The sequence below is a fragment of the Condylura cristata genome, unplaced genomic scaffold, assembly GCF_000260355.1.
Source record: "Condylura cristata isolate star-nosed mole 26May11 unplaced genomic scaffold, ConCri1.0 scaffold00004, whole genome shotgun sequence".
In the NCBI taxonomy this organism is placed as follows: Eukaryota; Metazoa; Chordata; class Mammalia; order Eulipotyphla; family Talpidae; genus Condylura; species Condylura cristata.
The window spans coordinates 67,944,438-67,964,745 of record NW_004567105.1 but is presented as its reverse complement, the minus strand read 5'-3'; the positions used below and the strand labels follow the sequence as shown (position 1 = coordinate 67,964,745).

At 55.5% G+C, this 20,308-nt stretch overlaps 1 protein-coding gene across 2 annotated transcripts; it reads right to left on the bottom strand.

The window, feature by feature from the left end:
* Nucleotides 1-252: 252 nt before the first annotated feature.
* Nucleotides 253-18,978, bottom strand: PLCD1 (phospholipase C, delta 1). 2 transcript variants are annotated; one of them, XM_004676635.2, is made up of 15 exons: nt 18,831-18,978; nt 11,095-11,259; nt 8,289-8,517; nt 4,201-4,330; nt 3,877-4,108; nt 3,053-3,254; nt 2,803-2,947; nt 2,572-2,721; nt 2,340-2,495; nt 1,950-2,100; nt 1,718-1,834; nt 1,172-1,350; nt 949-1,081; nt 726-875; nt 253-583 (listed from the first exon to the last, which is right to left on the bottom strand). In XM_004676635.2, the coding sequence occupies exons 1-15, from the start codon at nt 18,862-18,864 to the stop codon at nt 483-485; spliced, it is 2,274 nt and encodes a 757-aa protein (XP_004676692.1). In that variant the 5' UTR covers nt 18,865-18,978; the 3' UTR covers nt 253-482. The 2 variants fall into 2 exon arrangements, with proteins under 2 accessions (XP_004676692.1, XP_012576112.1); XM_012720658.1 differs by lacking the exon at nt 18,831-18,978 and adding an exon at nt 14,689-14,770.
* Between the last annotated feature and the right edge of the window lie 1,330 nt (nt 18,979-20,308).

The window sequence follows — 20,308 nt, the reverse complement described above, 5'->3', positions numbered from 1 at the left end:
TGGGGCCGGTGGTGGTGTAACATTCTAGAAAAGGACTGAATGCTGCGCCCCCTCCGTGGAGGGGTTTGTTTCTTGCTGGTCTCTCCGGCCCAAGGGTTAGAAAAACCCCTGAGCCCGTGTGAGCACGGAGAAGGTGGAGAGGGAGGTGTTGGAGTTCCTCTTGGGGCACACATGCATGCACACACACACATGCACGCTTTACAGAGATGTTTCTGATATGCAGGTGACGAGACCGCAAAGCTTAGTGTCAAGATTTTTATAAAAACCTTCATCCTCGGGCTGGCCCAAGGAAGAGAGGGCTGCAGTGTTGTTCCTAATGGAATCGAGGCTCTGGGATGGCTCTGGGGACCCCAGAGAGGCAGCAGCATGACTGTGTTAGAGCTGACGGCGGGGCCTCCAGCTCCGAGCGAGGGGGCAGGAGCAGCCAGCCCCGTGTGACCCCCAGACACGGACAGGGCCCAGCCCGCTCGGGGCAGCGCCCATCAGACTCCCTGAGGCAGGTCCTGGAGGGACACCTTCACAAAGAGGGTGGCAGACGGGTACTGGTCTCCGTTCTTGGACAGGAGGTGGACGTGCCGGTACCCTATCGGGACAGGCAGGAAGGAACACGTAGGGAGCGCTCCAGTCACTCAGGAAAGCTGCGTCGAGGGACCCCAGCCCACGAGATGCCAGGCCCTGCCTCCCCCACCCCACCCCACCGTCCCCTCCCCTGGACCGATGCTCACCCTGCTTGAGGCAGCTCAAGGGGATGGTGCACTGGCCGATGAAGTCATTCTTGGAGGAGGCGTCGTAATCCTCCACCACGAAGCGCACGAGAGCTAGCTCAGGCACGTTCACTTTAAATTCAAACTCCTTGTCCCACCAAGGGTTGAAACCTAGGGGTGCAGGCGCCGGTCAACAGGGGGGCCGCCAGCCCCAGCCCCGAGCCCGCCAGGGCGCAGCGCGTACCGTTATTGGTGACGACGGCGGTCTGGCGGCTGGCCATGTCCTGGGCCATGCCGTGAATCTCCACAGTCACCTTGGGGTCCACAATGGAATTCTTACTCTTATTGACTTTTGGCAGCTGCTGCCCTGTGATGACCTGAGGAAAGACAGGGGCAGGGAGGGGTGAGGAGTGGCAGTGGGTGAGGCAGAGTAAAGGGCCACCTTTCCTTCCTACAGCTGGCCATACCTTGATATTGAGCTGCTTTTTATTCAACCAGGACCCCTTAGTCAGGGTATGTGGGTTGAAGGTAGAGTTGGGGTCTCTCAGGAAGGCAGGCTTCAGCACGTAGCCACAGGACCCGTTTTCCTGGAAGCGGCCCAGGTACACGTCCATCTCTGGCCCCGGCGTCTGGAAGTTCATGGCCACTACAGGCAGGACAGAGCAGTCACAGGCCATGGGCTGGACTCGGGGGCCGCAGAACACAGCCTGCTCAGCACGCACCGAGGCCTGGAGTCACTCAGGGAGGGAGCAGCAGGGCCCAGCCTCGCTCCCAGGTTTCTGCCGTCCTGCCGCTCTAACTGACACACCCCGCCAACCTCACATGTAAGCTCTGGTGAGATTTCAAAGCACTAGTGAGCCAGCCACCAGTGGGGTTCAGGCTTGTGACTTGAGGCAAGATGTCCAAACTGTGGGCTTCTAAGAGCAAACATCCTGCTCCCCAAGCAGCTCGGCTCCAGGTTCTGTCCGGCCCCTGGCACTCCAGACCCGACCCCCCAGCCGAACAGCCCCCACCTATCTGGCAGCCCCCATTCCACATCTCGACTGGGTGGTAGTTGGAAGAGTCGGTTCTCCTGCCGGCCGGGTAGATCCTGCTCAGGTGAGTCACGTTGTGGCGGACAAAGCTGCTCCCTGCGGGGATATGGGTTGGTCAGAAGAGGAGGCCTCCTGGGAAGCTCCTCTCCACCACTCTGTGTGGTAACGACTTGGCATGGGATGATGTCTGCAGGGTGGGGGCCAGACTCACCTGATTCTTGGAGCAGCCGGAGGGCCTGGTTCTCCGAGAAGGACACCATCTCATAGAAGGCCTGCCCGGGGCTGGCGAAGCCCCCGAAATGGACGCTCTTGCAGTAGATTATCATATCCGAGAGCTCCTTCGCTAGCCTGAGCTTGACTTCCTGGGGGCCACCGGGAGGCCCGGGTTAGTCAGAGGTTGGGGCAGGTCACTGAGGGAGCCAGAAACCCAGACACACAGAGAGAAAGACAGAGAGGGGGGAGCAGAGGGTCTGAGTGGCAGCCACAGAGTTTGGGACACGGCAAACACCCCATGGGGTGTTGTGCAATGACGGGGAGGCAGGGCCCCAGGGTGGGCCCCAGGGTGGACCCCGCCCCCTGCCCCCAAAGCCCCGCCTCCAACCTTGCGCATGAGCTGCACTTGGCTCCTCACTGCCTCATCTTCCATCTCTGCAGCCTCGTCCTCATCAGACACGGTGGCCTCAGGGCCTCCTTCCCCTCCTGGGGGTAGGAGCCCTCCCAGCTTCTTCCCCTTCAGCAAGATCTTCCCCTTCAGTTGCTAAGGACGGAAAGACAACTGATCAAGACCCTCCCGCCCGTCCCCGCCCTCTGCGGGGGCTTCCTTGCCGGCTCACCTCAGGGGAAGGCAGGCTGGTGGTCACTCCCTCCAGGGGATGGGCCAACAGCAGGGGCCCCAGGATGTCGCCCAGGTGCTTCGCCATCACGCGCTGCTGCATCAAGCTGCAGTGGTTCTCCAGGGACAGGATGACGGGGTAGGGGGAGACCTGGAGGCCCTGAGCAGGTTAGGGGCGCCAGCCCCCCACCATCCTCCTCCTCCTTAAACCCCTTTCCCCAGGGGCGCACACCTTGAAGGCGTAGTCCCGGATGGCCCTGAGCACGTCGCAGAAGAGGATCTTGGAGGTGAACGTGTAGCCGTGGTAGATGATGGGCTCCAGTGCTGGCCCGTCCCAGCAGTCGAGCTCCAGGCAGCGGCAGCCTTTGCACAGCGCCCTGCGGGCAGGGCTGGCAGCTAGTCCCTGGCCGGCTCAGGGCTGCCCCCGCGGCCACCGTCCAGCCCCACGGAGTCCCACTCCCGGCCCCCGCGCCCGCACCCACCGGATGTAGGCTTCCGTGCTGCTGAGCCCGGTGATCTGGTGGTCTGTCAGGTAGGTGTTATGTGAGGAGGACACTAGGTAGTGGCTGAGCGGCTGGCTCATGTCCTGGTACACTCGCCGGTGCGCCAGGCTGAAGGCGCTGCCGTCCGCGGACAGCAGGTACATGAGGAAGCCGTCCTTGCTCATCTGCCGCTGCGCCTTGGCTGGGCAGGGGGGAGGCCAGGTGGTCAGAGCCTGCCGCGGGCCAGTGCCCTCCAGGGGCCCTACGGTTGACCCCGCTGGGAGGGGAGGCTCGCCCCCACATGCCTTCCCTGTACGACCCTCCCACCCGGTCCGGTATAGAGCTGGTCCTGGCATCTCATGGAGGCCAGTCAGTTGGACTCTCCCAGTCAAACTGTGACCACCTCAAAGTGAGGCCAGGTCTCTGCTGCAAAGCACCACCCTGTGAGGACCCCCGAAGGCAAGGCCTCCCTTCCTTCTCTGTGGCTCGGGACTGGACTTGAGCCCCTACAGGACAGGGCCCCACCTCTGCTGGGCTCAGGATGGGCTCAGAGAAGCAAGAATGTGTGGGATGTCCGCTTTTCCAGTGCCCTCCCTAGTTCCTGAACCCTCTGCAGGAGGGTAGAGTGGGGTGGTCATGCTGGAGCCCTGTGGCCCATCTCTATGCTTTCTGGACAGGCAAATACTGACCACGGACCCTGGGGTGGGGTGGGATCCCCTTCCCCCTTCCCTCTAGCTTCTCTCTCTGGCTGCAATCTCCCCAGGGACCTCCCAGCCCCGTGCGACCCTGGGGCTGCAGATCACTGGCCCTGGCCAGGCCCTCACCGTTCTCGTTAGGCTCGTAACGGTCAATGAGGGAGAGGGCCATCGCAGGCCCTGCATCCTCTTCCCGCTGCTGATGCTGCAGGAACTTCACTAACTGATCCACCGACAGGGTCTTGTCAGAGCCCGCAGCCTCAGCAAAAGCGTGGTCAATCTCCTTCCGCTGGGTCAGGATCTTGTAGAAGGCTTCAATCTCCTCATCCTCCAGGGAGTCTGTCTGGGAGTGGTCACATTCCTGCAAGGCCAGGTGGACAGGGCTCAGAGCAGACCCTGGGCGAGGGGCGAGGACCCACTGTCACGGAGCCTGGCCCTCACTTCCTGCCTCACCCTGAAGATCTTCCGGGCATAGCTGTCATCCACCTGGATGTTAAGCTCCTTCAGGAAGTTCTGTAGCTCCTTGAAGCTCATCTTATTGTCCTTGTTTTTGTCAGCTTTTCGCAAGCAGGAGTGAATCCAGCTGGGTAAGAAGTAAGGAAAGAATCCAAGAGCCCTGGTAGCCAAGGTCCCAGCTAGAGCCACAGCCCAAAGCCCAGGTCAAGTCCAGGCGGACTGCGGCCACCTGTAGATGTAACGCCTTCGAGGGGCAGGACCTAGTGGTCTCTTTGGAGGAGATATGGAAGCTCGTTAAGGGCTCTTTTTCCTGCTAGCGGGCTTTGAACCCATTCAGATTTTTATTTTATTTTTCTATATGGGCCTTTTCAGGTTTTTAAAAGCATTTCGTTTCTCACTATAAAAGGCAAAACACTACATGACATACATCTCAGTAACATCTTTAAAGACACATCCCCCAAAGCAAAGAAAGTGAAGGAAAAGATGAACAGCTGGGACTACATCAAGTTAAAAAGCCTCCTTGGTGGCGCAGCAGGTTAAAGCACAGCACAAAGAAACTTAAGCCACTTCCGCATAAGTTCGATTCCCGCCTGGCACATGGCACGGCAGACCTCTCCTGGCCCGCCCGCTGCTCCCCTCAGCAGTGTACTTCGTCGATCTGCCTGTTCTGCTCCCCACTCTGTCTCTGGTGAATCCTCTCACTCTCCGCATCTCCGGCCTGTCCCCCAGTTCTATATGAATAAATTAAAAAAAAAAAAGCTTCTGTACAGCAAGAAAGACATTAACCAAAACAAAGAGACAACTTGCTAAATGATAAGAACTGTTGCACGCAACACAGCTGAAAAGGGGCTGATTACAAAGATCTACAAAGAGCTCACAAAACTCAACAAAATACAATCCAGTCGAAAAGTAGGCAGAAGAGGTAAAAAGACACTTCTCTGAAGAAGAAAGGCAACTAGCCAACAGGCATATGAAAAAATGTTCAGCATCACTTGGAATCAGGAAAATGCAAATCAAAACCACGATGAGATACCACCTGACACCAGTGAGAGTGGCTCATATTGAAAAAACGGAATGACAAGTGTTGGTGAGGGTGTGGAGAAAAAGGAACTCTCCCGCACCGCTGGTGGGAGTGCAGCTGGTTCCTCAGACGACTAAAAATGGAGCTTCCATATGATCCAGCAATTCCACTCCTAGGAATCTACCCAAAGGACACACAAACAGTAACTCAAAAGGACACCTGCATCCCTATGTCCACTGCAGGGGTGAGATATGGAAATAATGCAAATGCCAAAAAATAGATGACTGGATCAAGAAGACGTGATATATAGCTGCAATGGACTATTAGTTAAAAATTAAAAAGGATAAGCTTATGTCATTCGCAGCAACATGGATGGAGCTGGAAGGGATTGTGCTCAGTGAAATAAACCAGAAAGAAAAGGAAACATACCGGAGGGTTTCATTTATAGGAGGAATGTAGGGGAACCAAATAAGGGATCAGGAGAAAAAGTAATTGTAACAAATTAAAAAACAACAGGAACAGGCAACTAGTAATCAGAGACACTCTGCATGGGAGGGGAAGCAAGGGGTGTCACAGCGGGGGAGGGAATGTGTTCTCACACAAGGGACTATGGTGTGGTGCACGTGAACTGGCGATGGGAATTCTGTGAGAACTACACCTGACAGGAGAAAGCATGCACTGTACAAAGAGGAAACCCTATGTAAAATATATATTTTTTAAGAAAGGGTTTACTATAGATAATTCAGAAAGGGCAGACAAGTAGACAAGCAAATCCCCTGTTGTTCTGTCACCCTGGGGTGACACTGTTAACATTTCAAGGCATCTGCTCAGCATTATTAATCATTAGGGGAAGCCAATCAGAACTACAAGCGTACAAGTATTGTGGATGATGTGGAGACACTGGGGTCTTGTGCCCCACTGGTGAGAATGTAACTGGTACAGTTTCATTGGAAAACACTATGGCAGTTCCTCAAAAAACTGAAAATGGAGTATACCATATGACCTAATAAGTTTGCTTTGGGGGATAGGCCCAAAAGTATTGAAAACAAAGTTTTCAATATTCATATTCATATTCATAGCAGTAAAACTCAAGATATCCAAAAGGTAGGAACAACTCAAGTGTCTGTTAATGGACAAACAAAAAATTACATGGGATCTGTACATACAATGGAATACTATTTAGCCTTTAAAAATAAAGGAACTCTGATACCTGCTACACATGGATGAATTCTGAAGACATGCTAAACAAAATAAGCCAGTCACAAAAAAATAAATGCTATATGATTCCACTTAAAATGATTAAATTCATAGAGACAGAAAGTGTTTGCCAGGATTTTGGACTGAGGAATGGAAGTTGGACCAAGGAATGGGTAGTTGTTCACTATCTTAGACTTTTGACTTTGGAGATTAAGAGTTCCGGAGACAGGTTATGCAAAGTGTGAATGTACACAACGCTATTGTACTGTACACTTAAGATTGGGTAAGATGGTAGATCATTGTATTATATATATTTCCCCAATTAAAAATTATAAAGGATAGATTTTTAAGAAAAAAAATTAATAACAGCACATGGGCAAAGGATCTGAATAAATATGTCTCCAAAGAAGATACACAAATGACCATTCAACATATGTAAAGATGCTCAGTGTGACAATCAAGGAAATACAAATCAAAACTATAATGAGGTATCACTTCACACTTGCAGGGTAACTAAAATAAAAAAAAAAGATAAAAAGTGTTAGCAAAGGTGTGAAAAATTGCCACCCTCATACACTGCTGGTGTGACTATAAGGTCTCTCGGGAAAGCAGTTTGGCAGTTCTAGATATATACTTCAGAGAAATGAAAACACAGCCACACAAAAACTCAGACATAAATGTTCATAGCAGCATTATTCATAAAAGCCTAAAAGTTGAAACAACCCAAATTCCATCAATTGATACTGGATAAGTAAAATGTGACTGTCCATACGACAGTATAAAGCAACAAAAAGGAACTACCACCTTTAAGACCTGTCAAGTGGAAAGAAGCCAATCCCCGGAGTGCATGAGTCTGTGAAATGTCCAGAACAGACAGAAGACACATTAGTGTTTGTCTTGGGGGATGGGGTGGGGGACGAGAGGGGGAGAGCAGGAGTAACTGCTGAAGGGTAACAAGGTTTCTTTCTGGGATAATGAAAATGTTCTAAAATCATGGTGATGGGTGGCTACATAAAAAGGCAATGCATGGGTCCTGTTAAGTGGGTAAATTATAAACTATATGAATTGTCTTATTAAGCTGTCATTAAAATAAAAGACCTGGAGTCGATTCCACCATAATCCTGTCCTAGAAATCTGACCACTTGTAGTTTTGGAAAGACTTTCCTGTAAGCCTAGAGGCTGGTCTGCAGATCAGGCCAGGAAAAGCAGATCACTCCCCAAAGAATGGCATGGGGTGGGGGGTGGGAGGTGGGGGCATCTCACAGCTTCCCAGATTCCCAGAGGGGAACATGTAGTAGCTCTAGGAAAGAAAATTGAAACCTCCAGGCCAGGTCTGCGCCACTCAGCCTCCCAAGGCCATGCTGCTTCCAAAATGGGCGCGCAGGACCCGGGGCTGCTGCGGGGCCGGTTATTGGGCGGAACGACATCTCCAGGCACCGTTCTGCTTCCCTGGGCTACCCACTGAAGGTGCGCCCCCCAATTCATATGTTGCAGTCCTGATCACCAGGGTGATGGTAGGAGGAGACGGGGTCTTGGGAAGTTAAGATGAGGTCGCGAGGGTGGGGCCCTCACGATGGGATGATTCTAGGACCCTGGAGACGTCTCTCGCTTCTCTCTCCACCGCATGAGGACGCAGTGAGAAGCAGCTGTCCACACGCCAGGAGGAGAGCCCTCCAGAGCCTGACCGGGCCAGCACCCGGGTCTTCGGCCTCCAGAACTGTGAGAAAGTTCATTTCTGTTGTTTAAGCCTCCCAGTCTATGCTGTTTGCGAGGGCGGCCCCAGCGACATCCCTACCCAGGCTGACCTGGGAAGCCCCGGGCCGGGCTCCACAGGCTGGGCCTGACCCCACTGCCCCCAGAAGGATACTGCTGCAGCTTCTGCTGCTGGTCCATGGAGCCCGAGTGTTTGATGATCTTGAGCAGCCCCTGCACCCAGTGCTGGGCGTCCGCAGGCGATGGGGCAATGAGGTCCAGGGTGTTGCGCTGGTCCTTAAAGACAATGGCGAAGCAGCGGTCCTTGGGCACGTCTCGCGCAAACCTCTCCAGGCCCTCAGTGCGGTGCCCCATCCGCACATCCTGGATGTCCTCGATGGAGACTGCGAGGGTGGGGGAAGGGCAGAGAAAGCCTTGAGGTCAGCTCCTGCCGTATGCAACTGAGCCACGGGGAGGGGCCGCCGCTAAGAGACACAGACGGAGGGCGGGAGCTCAGGCCCGGGAGCCAAGAGAAAGGAGAAGGGCAGGAGGTAAAATCAGGGGAGAGAGGTCAAATCAGGAGGAAGGTGGACAGAAGGAGGTGGAGAAAGAATGTGAGGGTCAGCTGTGGTGCGCAGAGCGCCCGGAGAGACAGATTGACCTCAGTCAGTCAGTCCCTCTGGGCCACTCTGTTCCCTCTGCCCCAGAGGGACTGAGGCCTGCTGTTCCCATGTCAGGAGGGAACGGAACCCTGGGGAAAGGGGTGAGGCAGGACACTCAGAGGTTGGGGTCGGGGGGAGCCCTGCACCCGAGTGCTAAAGGGTAGCCTAGACACCTACAGGCCCTGTGTGTGTGGCATGAGCATAGACTGGCAGCAACTCTGAGAGTGGCATAGTGAGCCCTGGGGTTGTCCCTCGGCCCCAGCCCCTGGGCCCTACCAGCTGACCCAGGTGGCTTAAGCTGGGAGTAAAAACAGGAAGCCAGGCGCGGCTCCCAGGTCAGCACCCCCACTCACACCAGAGGAAAAGCCCAGATGTCATCACTGCTGATACTGTGTTAGCCTCTGGGAACCAGAGCCAGGGGCAGGGCAGGATGGGGTGAAGGGAGAGTAGCTGGTGATGGCAGGGCCGTGGGAGGCTGGGGGACAGGGCACAGAGCCAGAGGCCCTGTTCCACTCCTCCCTCACCCCAGTTTCCCTGAGTTCAGCTGAGGACGGAAGGATGCAGAAAAGGGAAGCCAGCACTCCCAGCACAGGCCCATCTCAGTCCCTGGCTGGGAAGAGCGCTCTTTCAGGCCTCACTCCTCGCCTCAGGACACCTGGTGCCCTGCTCCCATGTCCCCCACCCTGGCAGCCCTCCTGCCAGAGTGCAGGCCCCTCACTCCCTCAGTCCTGCCTCGTCCTGCTTCTTGCCTCTGCTCAAAACCTTTGCTCACACTGGTTCCCCTTCCTGGCGTGTCCCTCAGGCCCTTGTGCTCACAGCTGCCCAGCTCAGGTCTCCCCCTCCATCTTGCCCTTGCCAGCACCCAGAGGAAGCGTGCACTTGGCTCTGGGCTCTGGGGACTTCCCAGGCCTCAGACTATAAGATGTTCGCTTTCCACCTTGCTGCCACCCACCAGAGTCCAACAGGACACCTGATGGGGCACCGCCCTGTAAAGGAAGGAGGCTGGCTGGTGCCAGGGCAGAGGTAGGCCCCGTCACTCCTGTGCTGTGTGCCAGGCCCAACCTGGAGAGGGCTTTCTGAGTGTTCTCTGGGCACCATCCCTTCCTAGCCTGCCCTGCTCTGCCCTGCCCACCCCATTTCCCCAGGGACCCAGCTAACTGTCTCCACCTGACCCTGCTCCTCCATTGGAGCAGCCGGAAGTCGGTGCCTACTTGTGTCCTCATGCCTGGAAGACCCTTCACATGTTAAAGTCACCCCACAGGCACCCTCAGTGAGCTGACCCTCCCCTTTCTCCTGTGCCCCCTCCTCTGGGGCTTGTTGCCCACAGACCTGCCAGGGGGCTCACCCTGCCCCACTTCTACTCCAGATTGGGGCAGATGGGTGGATGAGGGCTTTCCAGGCATTTGGGCTGTGAAATCCATGGTCTCTGTGCAATGCCCAGTACAGCAGCCACCACCCCACCACACACATCCACCACCCTCCACACACACACACACACGTGGCAATTTAAATGTAACCAGTTAAAATTCAACAAAATTAAGAAGTCAGTTCCTGCGTCACCCTAGCCACATTTCAAGTGCTCAGTGGCCACAGGATAAAGAGCATTTCCATCAACACAGGAAATTCTTTTGCATGGCATTGGTCTAAATTTTCCCACCAAGCAGTTATGCTTGTCATTACACAGAATTCAGCAGAACCTTCTCCCTCAGGCTTGCAGGGAGCCCTCTCCATTTGCAAGTGTGAGCCTTGGGTTCCTGGACCTTTTTGAAGTTTCTGGAAAGTCCTCAGATCCCCACCCTTGAGGGATTGACCAGTCGATGCCCTCCTCTGTGTATCTGGGCCCTGTTCTGTCCCAGCTATGTCCCAGTACGAGGGAGGAGCTGTCACTTATGGCCCCACCTTATACCTTCCGGATATCCGGAAGGGCCTTATCTGCCCTGGCCTTTGGACCTGGCTTTGGGCCTCACCACACCTGGAGTTCTAGTCCTCCCACTTTCCCACAACTGACTGAGCATCTGCGTGTGAACTCAAACCATCTTGCCTAGCTTCCTCCCTACAAAGTCTGCTTTCCCCATCTACAGAGCCTGGGTAAGGACCTGCCCTGAAAGCACATCTCCATAGTGGTCCAAGGTCCACATCTCCCTCTCCAGCCCAGCCTGTTCTCAGTTTCCCTCATGTAGGACTGACCTATGCCCCACCAGGCCAGGTCACCATTTCCTTATCTGTGGTCCATGATCCATCTCCAGCCCCAGCCAGTGTAGGTTCCACCATCTGCACAAAGGTTCCAATCCCTGCCCCTGCCCCAGCCATGGCACTCACACAGCTGGGATTCTGGGCTCCGCATGACTTTGCGGGACTCCTGCCAGATGGTCTTGCAGTCTTCTTGCAACTTGTAGAAGCGCTCTCTCCGCCACGAGCTGGACTTCACCTTCAGGAGCTGGCTGCCTTTCAGCAGTGCCTGGAGGTCCTCGTCGTCCTGTAGGCCTAGGGGACGGAGCTAGTAAGGTGCCAGCCCCGCCAGCACCCACGCTGGCCACGCCCACCTCTGGATCTTCTCAGAGCCCATTTTTCACCAGCCCCATCCTCAACACTCAGTTCACTTCTTCCTCCAGTCATGCTCCAGTCTGATCCCAGAGTACTGCCTCCTCCAGGAAGTCATCTCTGATTGTCAGCTGAGATCAGGGCAAACTTTAGGGCATTTGCCCATTCAAAGCCACACTTTATACACTGTGACCTGGACTCATAGCTCAGTGGCCAAAGCGTGGGCAGCGATTCCCAGGACACGTAGTTCTTGGGAGATCAGACCTCTAGGAGGTGGTCTGACTCAGAAAGATAGTCTTACCCTTAGAGTCAGAGTGACGCGAAGGGAGTTGGGATCAAAAGATCAGGCAGAGCACGAAAGAGAAGGAGCCGCTAGCGTGGACTCCAGAGGGAAGTCCACACCAACAGCTTCCCGCCTCCAGTGGCTCTGGAGTCATGGGTGCTGGACCCAGGTCCCCTTCCTGACCAACTGTGTGACTGGGCAATCAACTTCATGTTTCAGGGCCTCCTGTCTATAAATGGAGGAAATAATAGCATCCATGTTGAAGGTTAAATGAGATGATGTGTGAATCTGGCTCCCGGGGTACTGACAATTGTAGTTGCTGTCAATGCGTTGGTCGCTGCAGACATCCCTGACTCCTTCATCCCTGCTGTCCCCACCCCAACCTTGGGCCTGAGTCCGTGTGTCCCTGATCCTTGCCTCCAGGAGAGACAGACCCCACCGCAGCCTGTGCTTGGCCTGCTGGACGCCTCTGTCCCTCCCTGCCCACCCCATCTCCAAGAGTCCTGGGTCTGGGACCCCTCATGGTACAGCGGCCCTAAAGCACAGTGCAGCCCTTTCAGAGGCTAAAGCAGAGACCCCCAGTGAGGACCGAAACCTGGCTGCCTGCCCAGCTCTTTCACTGTTAATCAGAGACACCCTGACCTGAGGCCTGGGGTCCCAGAGATGGGCCTGGGGTCCTAGCAGGCCCATGTGGGAGGCCTCCAAGTACACCGAGCCCCCATCCATGATCAGTCCCTGTAGCCACAGTAACCCTGCCCCGCTCAACGATCATCAAGGTAATTTAGAGACAGGTACATCTACATATATCTATAGCTATGGCCAGTCCTGTTTAGAACAAATTGGCCAACTCACCACATGTCTGTCACCAAAGCTAAAACAAAACTGTGTGGTCCTTCAGCAGTCTCTGTCCTCTTGCTTCCTTTTGCAGAGGTGGGAGTGGGAGGGCATCATGCCAGGCCAGTCTAAGGGGTCTATATCCAGACCACAAGGCTTTTCTGAGCCTAGACCCCCACCCCAGATCCTGACAGTCTCTCCCACTTAAGTCATGCCCCCTCCCCCACCCGCTAAGCTGGCTTCTATACCCACAGGACCTATAATCTGAACCACTTGCCCAGGCTTCGGCCACCCACATCCTGAGCCCCCTGGGCCCAGTCAGGACACAGCCTATTGCTAGTACCCATCCCTCTACGGATTTAGGCAGCTGCCGTCCCTTGCTGTGCCTCTGTCTCCCCATCAGCACTGGGTGAGAACAGGGTTAGAGGTGTCTCACAGTCTTTTCAGGTGACAATCTGATGTGACTGTCCCCCATCTTTGTCCCAAGTCTCTCCACCACTTCCAGGACATTCCTTTGCCTTCATGTGAGCAATTTCTCTACAGGCCCAATGTGGAAGGCGGCCAGTGGAGAAGGGGGACCCCTGCAGGTGGTCCTCATCTGCTGGCTATGAATGTGGGGCTTAAGACGGCAAAACGGGGCTTCCAGGCTGCCAGGGAGACACCTACCAGCCTGCTGGGGAATTCCATTGCCCTTCTGAGGCTAAGCTCGGACATCTCCTCACCCTCAGCTACATGCCACCCCCAAACTGGACACACAGATGGGATCATGGGGTGGGGGATCAGAAAGTAGAAGCGAACCCCACCCTCCAGTTCTGGAAAATACTGGGAGGAGATGACATGTTCATCCTGTCCTGGAGCCAGACTGTGGCCCTATCTGAAGTCAGGGCAGAGATAAGACCCCTGGCTGCCAGCGTGGCTTCTGAACATGGTCTCGTCCCAAGGAGGGCCTGACAAAAGCCAGTCCTCATGGCCACTGTGGCACTGGGCGGATACCTCTAACTCTGAGCCCTTTTTGGGGCCCTTGGGCAGCCCTGAGAACTCTAGGCTGCCCACCCTACCCCACCCTAGTTCCCTCAGCACCCAGAGAGTCTGAGGGCACCCTCACCCTGCCTTACTCACTCATCTGTCATAGTTCTCCTCCTGTGGAGAAGGGGTGAGGGGGAGCGCTGTGCACAAGGCCCCAGATTGAACTTGCAGCCTCACCAGCAGGCCCAGGCGAGCTGCACTCAGCAAGGGACCAAGAGCAGGAGGGGTGCTGCCCCAGTTCCTCGGGTGATGTGTCACAAAGACACGCTAGGCCTGGGACCCGCGGCCACACACAGAGACACGCTACCACAGGCCGCCACACTGCCGCACACCACCGTGAAAAGACAGGTCGTGTCCCACGGAGTCGCACGCAGCCCCACCACACGCCGCCACGTGGCATCCTCCTGGAGACGATAGCAGCCTCCGTAACACTAGTAGTTAGTGCCTGAATAAGAGGCTGTTCTTGGCACATGTATTTAGTGCCCCCAACAATTCTATGGGAAAGGCACTGTCATTATTCCTACTTTACAGATGAGGAAACTGAGGCTCAAGGACGTTCCACAGTGGAGTCGGGACTCTGAAGCAGGCCCAGAGGGTGCTAGGAAATCTGATGTCACCACGGCTCAGGGACACGCTGCCACAAAGAGTAACAGCAGAAACCACGTAAGACCCACACAATGTAATACACAATGACAGAATCTGTCCCCTAGATCACCCACAGTCACAGGCGATTGCACAGCACCACACTGTATCACACAGTCACACTGGTGCCACAGTGTCACACATTTGGCTACACAGCATTACACCACCATTGCCACACACTGTCCCCAGCAGTCGCCACTGTGTCACCCACTGACCACTTGTCATAGACAAGCACACATTTGCTAGACCACACAGCTGTCTTGGGTTACACAGTCCTACCACTTGCACCCCAGGTAACCTATCCGGTGGAGCCTAAACAGGAGAAGTTACAGGTGGTGAGGCCAGGGAACCTGGAAGGACTGAGGTAGATCTGGAGCAGAGGTCACCAATCCTGCAGTACCCACCCCGCATGCCAGCCCTGCACAGACAGCCCCACAGTGGATCACACACTCACAGATACTAAAGGGCCCAATCAGAGGTCCGGCAGGACGGGCCATACTCACACAGGAACACAGAGCCTGCGTCCTGCCCAGCTGCCTTCCCGGGCTCCACAGATCTGGGTGCACCACCCACCCCCAGTCCCTTACCCAGCCTCTGCGCATTTAGCGCCGCCACCTCCGGGTGGGGCTTTCCTGAATGGCTCTTGCTCGGGATCCCCAGACACTGCATGATGCTCGGAAAAGTAGTGCCTGCCGCTTGCCGCGACAGTGCAATCCACCGAAGCCGGCCTTGCGGGGAGAGCCGCCACCGCGGTCGTCGGCCGGGGGGCGGAGCCCGGGGGCGGAGCCCTGGCGGAGGCGGGGCCCTCGGGGGCGGGGCCCTGGCGGGGCGGGGCCTAAGTGGAGAATTCCAGCTGCGGAGCGCTGGGCGAGAACCAGCTGGAGCGGCGGCTGCCCTCGCAGCTGCGAGCAGCCGGGGTTGGAACCTGAACCAGCCGAGTTGGCTGAGTATTTTACCTCAGTTACTCAACGAATTCATTGTGGCTCAGCTTGCTGTTGCCTCACTCCTGAGCCTCAAGCAGGCCGCTATCCTTTTCTCAGTGTCTCAGGCCAAGTGGGATAATCCCGTAGGTCCCGAATGCGCACAGAGACTCGAAAAAATGCTGATCTTGCAATGAGTCTACTAAAAGCAGACTCGCTTTGATAAATAGATGAGAAGGGCTGCAACTTTATACAAAACTGTGCTGCCAGTGTGCTGGGGAACAGTGAGTCCTTTCATGTAAGTTACAACTTCCCTTTCATCAACCCTGCAATTATTTTTTAAGCCCCTACTGTGTGGCAAGGTCAAGACACCACCCAAAAGTCTGACTCATTCCTCTCGCTCACTCTCTGGCTCTGAATAGTTCCTGCATTTGCCTCACTAACAATGAGTCACTGGAAAAGCTTGTTATTAGCAAAGACAAGCACAGCAACAACAACAAACTGAGGCTCAGAGTGACTGAGTTCACAGAGAATAAATCATGAGCGATATGTTAGTGTCGATGAGCTGAAGTGGGGGTACGGCCAAATTGTTCTTCCTTTGGAGATGGGAGGAAGTAGAGTGTGAAGGGAGCCTCTGTTTTACAGAAACCACACAAAGGTTCTTAACTGGAGGATCAAGGATAAAGTCACCTTTTAACTTACTACCTTTGAATTTTACGTATTTTATTTTATGCATATGAAAATATGAGTCTGGAAAGGGTCCACTGATGTCACCTGACGGCCACAGCAATCAGTGTGGATCACTGTTTCTGTGTAGTGTGGGACTGGACCTCCAGGGACAGGCAGCTCTGAACCATAACTGATGTGGGGAGGGGCTGGTCAACCCAACTTGTTACAATGGCTCTAGGACTGACGTCTCTTAGAGTACCAGCTCTTTAACCAACCTTGCCCACTGCAGCTTTATCCTCAGAAAACCGCCTGTGAGATACGTATTGTGAGCCCAAGATTGAAGAAGCAGGCCCAGAAAGCAAAGGTACTTGCTTAGGATGTCACAGTAAATAGCAGCAACGCTTGGACTGGAGTCCAGGTCTCTTGGATCCAAGATGAAGCCCCTCCTCCTGCGTGCTTCCACTTTTATAAATGCCATTTGTTACAATGAGATAGGAAGGATTGGGGCTAAGAGAAGCCAGTGGAGGTGTTCAGTGAGGGGGTAATGTTTTTTGTGCACTTCTGAGAACCTGCTGGAGAAGTCAGTGCCATCCTGGCCAGAATGGAGAGAGCAGGAGAAGTGAGTGAAGGGAGACAGCTGGGAGCCCTGACTATTGATTTATGGGCTTCACAGGCACAGGAAGGAGCCCCTTAATTCGTGAGCCCAGTTATGTCATATCTTTCCTGGGTTGGAACTTCCTTATGGTACCCCCTCATTTCCCAGAAAACGAGAGAGCAACGCACAGGGCATGCTACTTTGGGGGGGGGGGGGGGGGGGTCATTTCCCAGAAAACGAGAGAGCAACGCACAGGGCATGCTACTTTGGGGGGGGGGGGGGGAGGGGCCTGCAGAATATAGCACTGGACTATAGAACAGTACTGAGTACCATTCTGATTGCCTCACAGGTATTATGTCATTCACTTTCACAGCAACTACCTATGAAGTATGTAGTGTTCCTATTCCCTGTTTTACAGATCAGTAAACAGAGACACAAGGAATTCAATTGACTGGTTTGAGATAAAAGGCCAAAATTTTGAACTCAGGTAGCCAGAACCCAGTGCTATATTCCTGTGCTATATAATTCTGTGCTATATTCCTCTGTACACATCTGCAGCAAGGTCAGAAGGACCTTGGGCATCTCAGACCTTAGTGGCCCCCTAGGCCAGTGGAGGGGCCTTTCTGCAGCAGACCCTCGAGTACCCAAGCCAGATAGTGTGGTCCTACAGCATGCATCCAGTGCTGTGGGACCCAAAATATAAAAGGGGTACAAGTGGAAACAACCTGGAATATCACAGGGCACAGAGACCAACCGCCACCCACCACTAAATCTGCACAGGTTGTTGCTTCCCCATCTGGTTTGCAGGAAGACAAAAAAAGAAAAAAACCACAATAAAGGGTGATAATTTGGAGTGGTGCACTAGAAGTGGCAGATCTCTAGGGAAACAGTTTGGGGTCGCAGTATTCATGCCAGCCCCACAGGAAGGGGCTGGACAGAGTGAGGCACTTAGGAGGCAGGTCTCAAACAGGATGGGCCAGATGATTGGAAGCGCTGACTGAGCCTCCATGTATTTCCTCTCTAGAGGTCCCAGAATTGTCTGGGGGACAGGCTGGACAAAGGCATCGTCTCCTGAGGATGGAGCCCTCCAGCCAACATGAGCTGATGCCGCTGCCATGCCAGGGGCCACTAAAAAAGGCCTGAGTTTGAGGCAGGTGTAGGGCAGGTGGCAGGCCAAGGGTGGACAGCACTAGTGAAGGGGTGATGAGAGGGAAAGCAGGTCTCCACTCTGGTCCTCTGAGCTGCCCAGCCTCCCTTCCGGCCAGTTTGGCAGGTGCACTAAGGACGTCTCTGGCCTGGGAAGAGAACAGGAATGATGAAAGGGGCAGGGATGCAATGACTCAGCTGCAGGAGGCTGCCTGAGGAGCCCAGGCTGTTGGTGGGAGGGTAGCAGCTTTGCGCACTGAACGAGGTTTCTTTGGGCCATGGGGACAGGTTTCGTCCACTGGGAACACTAGGCTGGCTGACGGAAACATCGGAGTCCCCCTGAGTTCCGGAGGGCCTCTAGCTGAAGGTCTCTGCCTTTTTCTTTCCCACTTATTATTTCCATATATTCTTCAGAGCGCTAGGTGGTGGGCACCAAAGTCTCCAACCCCATGGAGCCTAGAAAACAGGGTGCTATGGTTAAGCAGTGATTGGTGTGAGAGAGGCAGGTTTGCCCAGCTGGCAGATACTCTTGAGAGGCAGGCTGTGGGGTGGGGGTGGAGGGACCAGGCCCCCTCCCTAAGAGTGGGAGAAAGCCCAGACTGGAGCAAAGAGCTGTGACACGACTGAGGTTCCTGCCCAGCCAGAAGACCTCCAAGCCCCGCAGCTGGGAGCCTGCTGCTGCTCTCTCCTGGACAGACCGCAATACGGCAAGGAGCTGGCCCAGACCCGCAGCCCAGGTCGGAGGAGACAGCGCCGCTGCACAAAGAAGGGAGAGCAGGGAAATCGCAGCGAAGAACGACCCTGTCTAACCAAGAGGGTGAGTCAGTGAGAGGGATCTCAACTTCGGTAGCCACCGTGATCGCGGTTAGAGTGGGGAAGCTGAAGCCGTGAGACCCGACCTCCGCCAACCTCGCACACCTCCTCTCCCCGCCTCCCCAAAGCGCCACGCCGCCACACCCGCCCTGCCCTACGCCGTCCAGGCGCGCCTAGGTTTGGGGGAGGCTCTCAGGCGCTCGGACAGGAGCTGGAAAACTTGGTTATTCGCGGATGTTGGTTCCTTCCCTCCTCGGTGCCTCTGGGCACTTGGACCTTGGAGGCCAGACCGGGATAACGGGGGGCTCAGATTGTCTTCAGAGAAGTCTTCTGCCTCGAGTCCTTCCCCTCCCCCCAGGGTGGGAATCTAGGGGACAAGCCTGGAAACGCCCAGGGTCGTGCCAAGCTTGCAGTCCCACCCCGCGAGCCAGGACCCAGATTTCCCCGAAGTGACAAAGGGACAGCGGGGCGGGCCTGGGGAGGGGCGGACGGTAGCCGGAGGCGCTGGAGATCCCCGGCCCAGGTCCGGAGCGGCTTTCGGGAGGGTCGGCCCAAGTGGGGTCTCCCCGCGCCAGCGGGCACTCACCGTACAGGGTCAGGAAGTCCCGGCCCGAGTCCATGCCTGACGGGCAGCGCGGCGGGACGGCCACGGCGGACTCACGTGCGAGGCGACAGCGCGGTGGCCTCGGGTCCGAGCACCGTGTGATAGAACGACGGGAAAAGACCGCGGTGGGAGGAGGTTGGAGGTGGGCGGGGGAAACCGCCCCGCCTCCCGCCCGCCTGCGCCCCCGCCTCTTGGGCCCGCCAACCCGATGCTCTCCCCGCCCCCTCTTGGGGACCGGGGGGGAGGGCCCAGATTGGGGCCAGGAAGCTCAGCCAACCCTGGCTTTGGTCGGTGGGCGCGCCCTGCCCAGAAATAGCAAGACCCCTCCCTCTTCCTCCACCACCACCGCCCACCGGCCGGGGGCCTGTCATTACGGCGGGCCGCCAGACCACACACCCCGACTGTGGGCGTCTTGCAGGGGTTGGGGCGATGCCCGAAAGAATCCGGCGTCGTCCCGGGGAAGTAACCCAGTCAAGTCAGGTGCCAGCCCGTCTGCTGCTTCAGGGAGCCAGACAACCAGGCCTCCAGTCAGAGATGCCGGGATAATTGGCTTACCCTTCTGCAAAATGGACTCATTGACATGAATGAGGGCGCCCTCAGAAAAGAAGGCCGGAGTCTTGTGCTATGGAGGGAGCTCCCTCTCTTGCTGGGAAGTTTGTAACCCCGGAAGCACCTGCAGAGGGGGCTGTGGCAAGGGAACACTTAAAAGCAAGTAGGCTTTTGGAGCTTGACTTTGTTTTTGAGTCTCTGGCAATCTGTGCAGTAAAATCTGGAAAAGATGCTATCTGGGATGTGGTGATACCACCAGGGACTCTTTTTTTGAGTAACCTCTCAAGGGGCTGTCTGGCAAGGTGTCTCCACATGGACCTCCACTCCCACCCTCAAGTCTGATGACCCAGGCACTCTCTTTATAGGGTATGTAGAAATCCCCAAGGGAAGTCCAGGGATCCAGCTGCCCATCATCCTTTGGGAGAACCCCTTGGGAGAGCTGGCTCTGGGTATGAGAGAACCCCCACAAGAGGGTCCGTATAGGCCTCTGTGCAGCAAATCAGATCCTCCTCAAGTCCTGCTTTTCCCAGGCAGAGACATATGAAATTCCAACACCAGCAGTTGACTTGGCTTCATGTCAAACATCATTCCTATTTACTCACATCACCTCCAGCCCTGAGTTCCAGGTCCCACACCAGGGCACTATCTGGACATGTGGCCTCTCCCTCTACCCGGGTGCCCCTGGTGGGAGTTGCAGGTAGCTCTTCCTTTGCATACCCCAGACCCATCCTGCCCAGGGCCTCTTTTTGCCTCTGGCCCAGGCAGAGGCTCTGCAGCCTCCTCCATGGTTTGGAGTTGCTGGACAGGATGGGCACGGCTGACTCAGAGTTGGCATATGCAACCAGGTTCTGCCAGAAAAGAGGGCTGGACCGCCACGCCTTGTTCAGAGGAGCCAGGCTGCTGCTCTGACC

Excerpts from the sequence above, each read along its gene's own strand:
- PLCD1 (XM_012720658.1), bottom strand. The coding sequence starts at position 14,770 with ATGCAGTGTCTGGGGATCCCGAGCAAGAGCCATTCAGGAAAGCCCCAC. Across the intron at positions 876-948 it reads CGCCGTCGTCACCAATAACG|GTTTCAACCCTTGGTGGGAC; the intron begins GTACGCGCTGCG and ends CTGCACCCCTAG. Across the intron at positions 584-725 it reads CTTGAGCTGCCTCAAGCAGG|GGTACCGGCACGTCCACCTC; the intron begins GTGAGCATCGGT and ends CTGTCCCGATAG.